Source organism: Rosa rugosa, chromosome 2, assembly GCF_958449725.1.
Source record: "Rosa rugosa chromosome 2, drRosRugo1.1, whole genome shotgun sequence".
NCBI lineage: Eukaryota > Viridiplantae > Streptophyta > Magnoliopsida > Rosales > Rosaceae > Rosa > Rosa rugosa.
This window is the reverse complement of record NC_084821.1, coordinates 20,311,559-20,320,141: the sequence shown is the minus strand read 5'-3', so window position 1 is coordinate 20,320,141 and position 8,583 is coordinate 20,311,559. Positions and strand designations below refer to the sequence as shown.

At 48.1% G+C, this 8,583-nt stretch overlaps 1 protein-coding gene across 1 annotated transcript; it reads right to left on the bottom strand.

Annotated features, from left to right (window-relative positions):
• Positions 1-5,626: 5,626 nt before the first annotated feature.
• On the bottom strand, positions 5,627-5,848 carry LOC133729175 (ubiquitin-like protein 5). Its single transcript, XM_062156659.1, has one exon. It carries the CDS (start codon positions 5,846-5,848, stop codon positions 5,627-5,629), a length of 222 nt encoding a protein of 73 aa, XP_062012643.1.
• Between the last annotated feature and the right edge of the window lie 2,735 nt (positions 5,849-8,583).

The window sequence follows — 8,583 nt, the reverse complement described above, 5'->3', positions numbered from 1 at the left end:
GCAGTCACGACATTCTTCTCCGGTGGGGCACTCTTCGCCAGTGGCACATCGGGCTGGGACGCTTTTGCAAAGTCGATGGCGCCCTTCCGCTGCAGCAGCTCTACGTTCGCCAAGGCCCCAGCCTTCGCCGACTCGGTCAGAGCTTTCTTATACTCCGCCGACTGTTTGCGGTCGCGGCAGTATCCCCTTCAACCCTCAGGCGGGCAACCTGACCCTCTAGCCGCTTCACCTCCGTTATTCTGGCGGCGGACTCCCGCTGCACGATAATGAGCTTCTTATCCTTAGCGGCTATCCGCTCCTGCAGCAGGGCGATGTCCTGCTCCAACTTGGAGACGCGTTCATTCCTCTCCAAGTCCCGCTCGATGGCCACCGTCAGCTTGCCGCGGGCGTCCGCGAAGTCACACTCCGCCTTTGTCAGACGACGCTCCACCTCCGCCGGCTTCTCCCTAGCCTCCGCCAGCTCCCTCTGGAGACTTTGGATTTCCTCCCTAAGCTCCCCTTCGACCAGAGGCTGCTTCTTTGCCGCCTCGAACATGTCGTGCAGCCCTGCTGATATTTGACCAAACGCTGAGCTGTAGGGCGACTGGTCAATCGTCTTGGGGCGCGAGATCCCCGCTAGGCCGCCGAACCCTAGACGTTCGCAGAGATGGAAGAAGAACTCCCGCTCACCATCCGTCATAAACTCCGCATACGCGGCAAATGAGTCCAAGTCACTGGCGGCGGGCGCCTCCCCCTCCACCACGGCAGTTTTCGACGGAGCTTGACGGGCCTTCTTCTGCTGATGGACCCCGACTGTCTCCACATCCTCCCCCTCTTTCTCGTCGGGAGAGTCAATCTGCCGACGCTTCCTCTCCAGCGCCCTTGGGTTCCCGGCAGCGGCCCTCGTCACCCTCGCCGGCAGCTCCTCCCTGGGCGCGTTGACAGTCTCCGCCGGCTGCACCGCCCTTTCTTTATGGGGACCACGCCTGTTGGCGGGTACCCTCTCCTTTTGCGAAGCCGCTGTTGCGGCCCCCTTTTTCTCGCCGCCTACGGAAACCCCTGCCTGGACGACAAGCAGGCCGTCGTCGCCAAGATAGGAGTGGTGCGGCATTGGCAGCACCACAGGAACCTCGGACTGGCTCAGCGCCAGTGTCTCGGGGTTCACCAGAGTCTTCTGGGCTGCCAGACCCTCGGCATACATCGACTCCAGAAAGTTGTCAACCTCCGCGCGATCCATCGCTTTTTCGAAGGCGTCGCGACTAGCTTTGTTGCCCGGCGGATGTTCTAAAATAAAAAAAATAAATAAAAAAAAAACCAGTCAGCCTGGGTTACTTATTACAAAAAAAAAAAAACAGTATGGCGGAGATTTCTTACCAACGGAGCGAGTTAGCCGCTGATCGACCAGCAACTCCCAACCGGTCAGAAGTCGGAAATCCAGCAAGTTACGGTTCCGCCAGCAACCTCTGATCCGTGTTACGCGACACTCTTCTTCGCGCGTTAGGTTATACCGCAGTCCCGCTGCACAAACACAATAGTCGTTAGTAAAAATACAAGTCTGCAAATACAAGAACCCGCCAACTACGTTCGGCGGAAACCGGTTACCAACCTCGGATGGGTTGGAACTCCGACTTAATCCTAAACGTCGGCCCTTCCTCGTTCGACCCAGCCTGATACTCCCACCCCTCTGTGGCGACGCAGAAGGTCCCCCGCCAGTAGGACATTGAATCCCTTAGATTCTCGATCAGCTTGGGCCCTCCCTGGCGGCGGCTCAAGTTCACTTGCCCTCTGCAACCCTGGCGCTTCACGTAGACCAGCTCGTAGAAGTGAAGCACCTCCGCCACAGTAGGCCCCTCACATCCGGACAACCGCCACAGAGAGTTTAGCGCAAGCATCAACCGCCACATGTTAGGGAAAATTTAACCGAAGGCAAGGCCAAATTCGCACACCAGGATTTGAAGATTTGGCACCAGCGGGAGTGTCACTCCTTGGTGGAATATCGCCTCATGCACGGCGGCAGACCCCTCTGGGAGAATCGACGCCTTCTCGTCCGCCGTCGGCGGACGCAGCTTCACCGAACCCGGCAATCGGAACATCCTCTTCACCCGAGCGACCGCGGCGGCATTCATCCGCCCTCCTGCCTCATCAACGACGGTGCCATCCTGGAGGAACCACGCTGGCTCAGCATCCTCCCCCGCTGTTTCTTCTTCCCCAGCGGAGCCGCTGGCAGCGCTGTTGCTTGCCAACCGCTCGTCGCGCCTAGCTTTGGCAGCAGCGGCCTCACCCGCCCTAGAACTCTCTGGACGTGAAGCACGACCCATGACTACTTCCCAAGGTATGGTCTGTAGCGGCTCAACCTCTAGCGGTTCTGGCAGTGAGGTTCCTGCATGGGCAGACGGACGCAACGAGTCAATAAATATTTTGTCCGCCGCGCTGAACGACACGTCAGACCCGGAATCCTCACTGCTCGAAATCTCTATGACGTTAGCCATCCCAAACCCTAAAACCCACACCAGTTAGCACAAACACAGATCTAGCCTATTCTTACATCAGTTATAGCCAAGAACATCAACAACAGTTTACCCAGAAAAAAACCAAAACAAGAACAAACAACCCCCATACACTTAACCCAGATTCGACCATCTAGTAAATCCCGAAATCCCAACTTTGTCAAAAACACCAAACCCATCCCCAAAACCCACCTTACGTACTCAGAGCACGCCAAAGAAGAACCGAAATCATCCAAAAAAAAAAAAACCAAAAACAACAAAACCCAGAAAGTAGCAGATCCAATGAAACAGGGAAAAGGGAATCCAGGTACCAACCTCAGTGGTGAAGCCTACGATATGATGGTGCACAGTAATCTTAGGTGGGTGAGATCGTTGTTTCTCCGGGAACGATATCTCCAAGCTCCGGCAACCTCTTTCTTCAGTCTCGGACGAACAGAGCGAGAAGACGACGACTGTGAGTTTGAAGCTTTTACCAAAGTGTCAAATCTCGCTGAGTTTCCCCCCCTTTTATGTCAACATCAACGCTTTCTCAGCCGTCCGCTCAAAAACGACATCACACACCAGCCGTACACGTGTTGCAAGTCTCCACTTACTCTCCGGATTAACCGAGGCGTCGCCTCGGTTACGAAATCCATAATTACTATCATTAATGGCGAGAAGACGGCCAGGCTTAGGGGACAGGCCTCCGCACGCTAACCCTCTACGGGTTGGCCACGTGTCACCCACCACCAGACGAAGCGTCTAGTAGAAGTAACCACTTGGGATGAATTCACCAACCGTCCGAAGTCTCCGCTGAGCAAAACCCTGCCAGCGGAACTTCTCCCTTGTCATCTCCCAAGCGATGAAGCCTCCGCTGAGCGAAACCCCGCCAGCGGAACTTCTCCCTTGTCATCTTCCAAGTGATGAAGTCTCCACTGAGCGAAACCCCGCCAGCGGAACTTCTCCCTTGTCATCTTCCAAGCAATGAAGTCTCCGCTGAGCGAAACCCCGCCAGCGGAACTTCTCCCTGATCATCTCCCAAGCGATGAAGTCTCCGCTGAGCGAAACCCCGCCAGCGGAACTTCTCCCTTGTTATCTTCCAAGTGATGAAGTCTCCACTAAGCGAAACCCCGCCAGCGGAACTTCTCCCTTGTCATCTTCCAAGTGACGAAGTCTCCGCTGAGCGAAACCCCGCCAGCGGAGCTTCACCCTCCCCATCTTTCCAGCGGGGAACCTTCCGCTACAAAACCTCTAGCGGAACCTTCTGGTCATCTGAAAAACAACGTACGATTGCTCAGAGCAATACCGCTCAATAACATACCGCTAAGCACGTCTACTGGACACTGCTTCCTGCTACAGTCAGCGGGGGGATATCCGCCAGCGGCGGATCCCGCTACGCGGCGTTACGGTCAGACGGTCCCTACGGGACACGGGGACTTGTCAACAGTCTACGACGGCCCTGATCAGGCACATTGACCCCCGTCACTCGGGTACTAAGACTGGGTTCGCTACCCAACACCCTCTGCTCCGTGCAGCTCCCCCTCAACAAACAATTCGCCGACCATCCGGAGGTCTACCTTGGCCGGGGAGTGGGGGACTCCCTGGGGGGCCTAGCAAGGGCCCACCCGAAAGGGTATAAAGCATTTGCTCACTAAATCCATGGTTGACAACGCACTGACGCTAATTATGCTCTTGCAAGTCTAGCGGAAGAAAACGCTTCAAACCGCCGAACAACTCCCCAACCAAGATTGCCCTCCTTGACTGGGGACTTGGGGGACTTGTACATACATGTACATTTGCAAGCATAATTAGCTATAATGGGCCACGCTCATTGTACCGCCAAAGGTACTAATTCCAACCAAAGGAATGACATGCAGATACACCGCCAGGGCGGGCTACAACCTCAGCGTCAGATCACCGCCGACGCGCCGCGCCAAGATAGCATCAAAAGCTTCTGAAGCTGGGAACTGAAGCACATCAGTCCCACATCGAAAACAAGGAGGAGGTCAGCCTCCTCCTCACCCATAAAAGGTTCTCTCTTCTCTCCTCATTAATGACGCATTCAATACTTACCTACTGTTACTTTGTCAACATAAATACATTGACTAACTTAGGCATCGGAGAGTTGAAGACCGCCCAACGCGGTCTCCCTCTGACGCCCTTTTTATTTTACTTGACAGGTAGCGGAAACTTTGAGTACATCACAAGTACCGATCCGCCCACCGGATCAGCGTTAACAAAGGTTCAGCTACCGCCGAACTTTTAGACATTAACATGCCTATTTCTTGATTCTGCAATGGTTATGCATTTTGACAGAATTGAATGGATTTAAAGTACACTTACATCTCAGTGCACACTTCAACTATTTCTGGAAATTGTTTTTAATTCAGTTTGTGAATAGACAATGTTGGTCCAAGTGGGAGAATGTTAGAACTAAATGGACCTATCATCATCTATTATGCAGAATGCATATTGGATTATAACTTGATTCATTAATAGGAGTTGTAAGCTAAGTACAATACCTAGAAACCTATTGAGATAATTATATCAACTCATTGGTTAGGAATCCATTAGTTGGTTTACATTGTAATCCGATTTAGTGTTGCATTAGGTTTTCTAATTGTTGGTGACTTGGTTTCTAAGAAACATCTTTATAGGAGGATTCTTAGGAACATAACCGATATTTATAGAAGTGTTGGTCCCTGCTCTCTCTGTCACAAAAGCATTAAGTCCTGCCCCATAGAAAGGAGCTTGTATTCAGAGACGAGGAGAAGATCAATACTAGCTACTGTCAATTTGCCTGCAGCAATGGCACCTAACAATGAAGAAGGTTAGTCCCTAAACTTATATTTTGGTTCATGTGGTCTTGATTAATATTCAGTGTGTTTATGTTATTGTGAATTGATCTTGGTCTTGATTTGCTCATTCAGTCTAACACTTCCGAAATAGAAAGTATAGGTACCATAAATTCCACATCGATGCCGATCGAACAAACAATCACAAGTTATCGAGAGATGAAATTACATGATTGAGAACGCTGAGTTTCTCCATTGATACTAATTAAGCCATCATAATAATCTCCTGAGAGGCATACATAACATTTATTATACATGCATCTGTTACAATCATCAACGACATGCATACAGTAAAGATGGAATAGGTCAATTGTAATAGAGTTCGAGGCCCATGCCGTCGTGGATCTCATAATCCTTAAGAGTGATGTGATCCTTGTAAATATTGTACCACTTCTGGATTTGGATCTTATCGGCTCGGGTTCCGGTCTGAGCTACAACCAGCTTCTTCAGATCTCCGATGGTGTCGTCCTCATTGCACTTCACCTTCACCTTCTTTCCAAGCCGATCGTTCAGAACCACCTCAATCATCTTCACCTTCTTCGATCAAGCTCCCTTACCTGAACCAATCTTAGATTTTCTAAATTATGATGACAGTACATCTGATGAGTTTAATGGGCTGCCCTGAGGCCTTGATTTAAATACTGAATAGCAAGTCGGAAGACTCTCTAGAAGATTCTACCATGGTCCGGTGGGTTATTTTGTCTGTTACACTCTCCAGAACATTCTCTTCAGATTTTTTTTTTTTAGGGAAATTACGTGATTATTGACGGAAAAAAAATAAAGAAAAAGAAAAGAAAAGAAAAGAAAAGATAAAGTACGTGATTTTTCTAGAAAAGAAAAGACTTGAGAAAATATTTTTAGAAAAAATCTAATTCTGCGAAAAATGATATGTAAGGCAACTTAATGCCAATCTCTCCTCTTTTGAGTAAGGATGCTGGATTTTAGGGTTATGATGGTTATGTTGGCAATTAAAATTCATTAATTTGGGTTTTGGAACCTATTAATTTGTCATTGCTTTTATAAACTAAAGTAAAGAATTAAGAGCATTATAACCCACTAGACCATGGTCAAACTCACGACCTCACATTTATAAAAGTAGTCTACTAGTCTCATTGCTTTTACAACAACTAGTCTTTTCTGAGTCAAACTCACGACCTCACACTTGCAAAAGTAGAAAACTAATGAGACTTGACCAAATGGTATCATTCAGAAATTAATTCAACACGATTATTGAATCTTTTAAAGAAAAATTCTTTTCCTAAAGGAATAAGTAATGCTTTTCTCCCTCACAAGAAATGTGCTAATTTATTAATTTACAAAAACATCGACATCTAAGATTAGATTTTGATAAATTTTTTTGGCATCTCTACAGCTACTCAACCTATCTCACAGTGATGTTGACTATTGTAACTGTTTTAATTATTTTGATTTTTTTTTTTTTGAAGAAGAAAAGACGATGAGTTATATCAAGTGAAACTGAGAAGTACATGAAACGATGTAAACACATCGAAAGAAAAACAATGAAGCATAACAAGATGCACAAATGCATAAAGCATAACAAGATGCACAAACGTATCTACAATAAAAGGTAACCAGGACGTGACTTGATACCAAAAAGATTCGGTATCACTGCACTGCATATGTCACTAGAGCAGTGTAAATGTAATAGTAATAGTTACCGTAACCGGTGATATAATCACCTAGGAGAGGTGATTCGCTCATCAAGCGTTCGAAAGTGACCGAGGGTGTCAGAAATCGAATGTCAGCAGACGAACTCCCAAGAACTAGAACCAATACCAGCAAAAAATGAGCATCTGTCTCGAATCCAAGATCTGAATTTCCGTGTGCCCTGGGTCCCAAATACGGATCCAAATCCAGCCCGAACCCAAAGTCAAACCTGCCAACGCATATAAGGCAAGAGCCCAGGCCCAAGTGTGAATGTCAGCCCGTCTCAGAAAGCTGAGGACACCCAATCTGATGGGCACCCTAGCGCCGACCTTCTCTGCACCGAAAAGCCTTGCCGCCCATCTGATCCTAGGGGTGGGCTCGCGGAACCAAAAATAGAAAAAAACCGCACCGAAGCCAAACAAAACTGCACCGAAAGCAAACCAAACCAAAAAAAAAAAAACCGAACTGAATCGATTTTGTTCGGTTCGGTTTTTGGTTTCAGCTCGGTGAAAACCGAACCGAACCGAAAACCAAAACACTGTTCACATTTTACAAAACGACGTCGTTTTGTTCTAGGGTTAGAGACCAAAACGAGCCCTCGAATCTTCACTGCCTCTGATGGGATTCAAAATATGCAGAGAAGATAAGGAATGAAAATGCAGAGAGATAAAGATTGAAATTGCAGAAGGAAAAAGTAATTTCATTTCATTGTTCAAGGATCCCTTGCCAGAATGGCTTGAGGTACAACATATAGGCTAGCAGCTGTCTCATACAAGTCAGCTGCTCTACACGTGTCCGTTAGGACCACAGCTAGGTGGTTGGGCTAATCTACTTGGGCCTAAAGATAATGGATTTGCATATCCAATTGTGAGGGTCTGGTTGTTGGTCTCAACAACTGCTCCCCCCGACATGAAGACTGTCCTCAGGCGCAGAAATCTGGAAAACGGGCAGCTATGGTGCAGGCGTCCTCCCAAGTGGCGTCTTCTTTTGGCATCCCTACCCACTGAATTAGCCATGTAGTGATCTTGTGGTGTTTCTTTGTACGATACCCCATGTCCAGTACCTTGATCGGTTTCCAGAGAATTTCCCCTTGTAGATCAAATGGAGGTAGTGATGTTGAGATTGGAATTCCATCCCCAATTCGTGGCTTCAGTAAGGACACATGGAAAACTGGGTGAAGCTTGGCATTTTGTGGCAATTTGAGACGGTAATCAACAGCCCCAATTCGAGCTTCAATTTGAAATGGTCTGTAGTACCGTGGAGATAGTTTGTGCACAGTGCGTTTAGCCAATGATTTCTGGCGGTAGGGATGTAGTTTTAGAAAAACCCAGTCGCCTTCCTTGAACTCCCTCTCATTCCTCTTTTGATATGTGTACTGTTTCATCCTGTTTTGGGCTATGGCCATGTGACTCTTGAGACTCAGTAACATCTTATCTCAATTTTGCAGGGATTTGTCCACAACATTGACATGTGTGGTACCTGGAATGTATCTTGTAACAGATGGAGGAGGGTGTCCATACAGAGCCTGGAATGGAGACATTTGGATGGTGGATTGGAAGCTGGTGTGTTGCCAGAATTCTGCCCAGTGAAGCAAT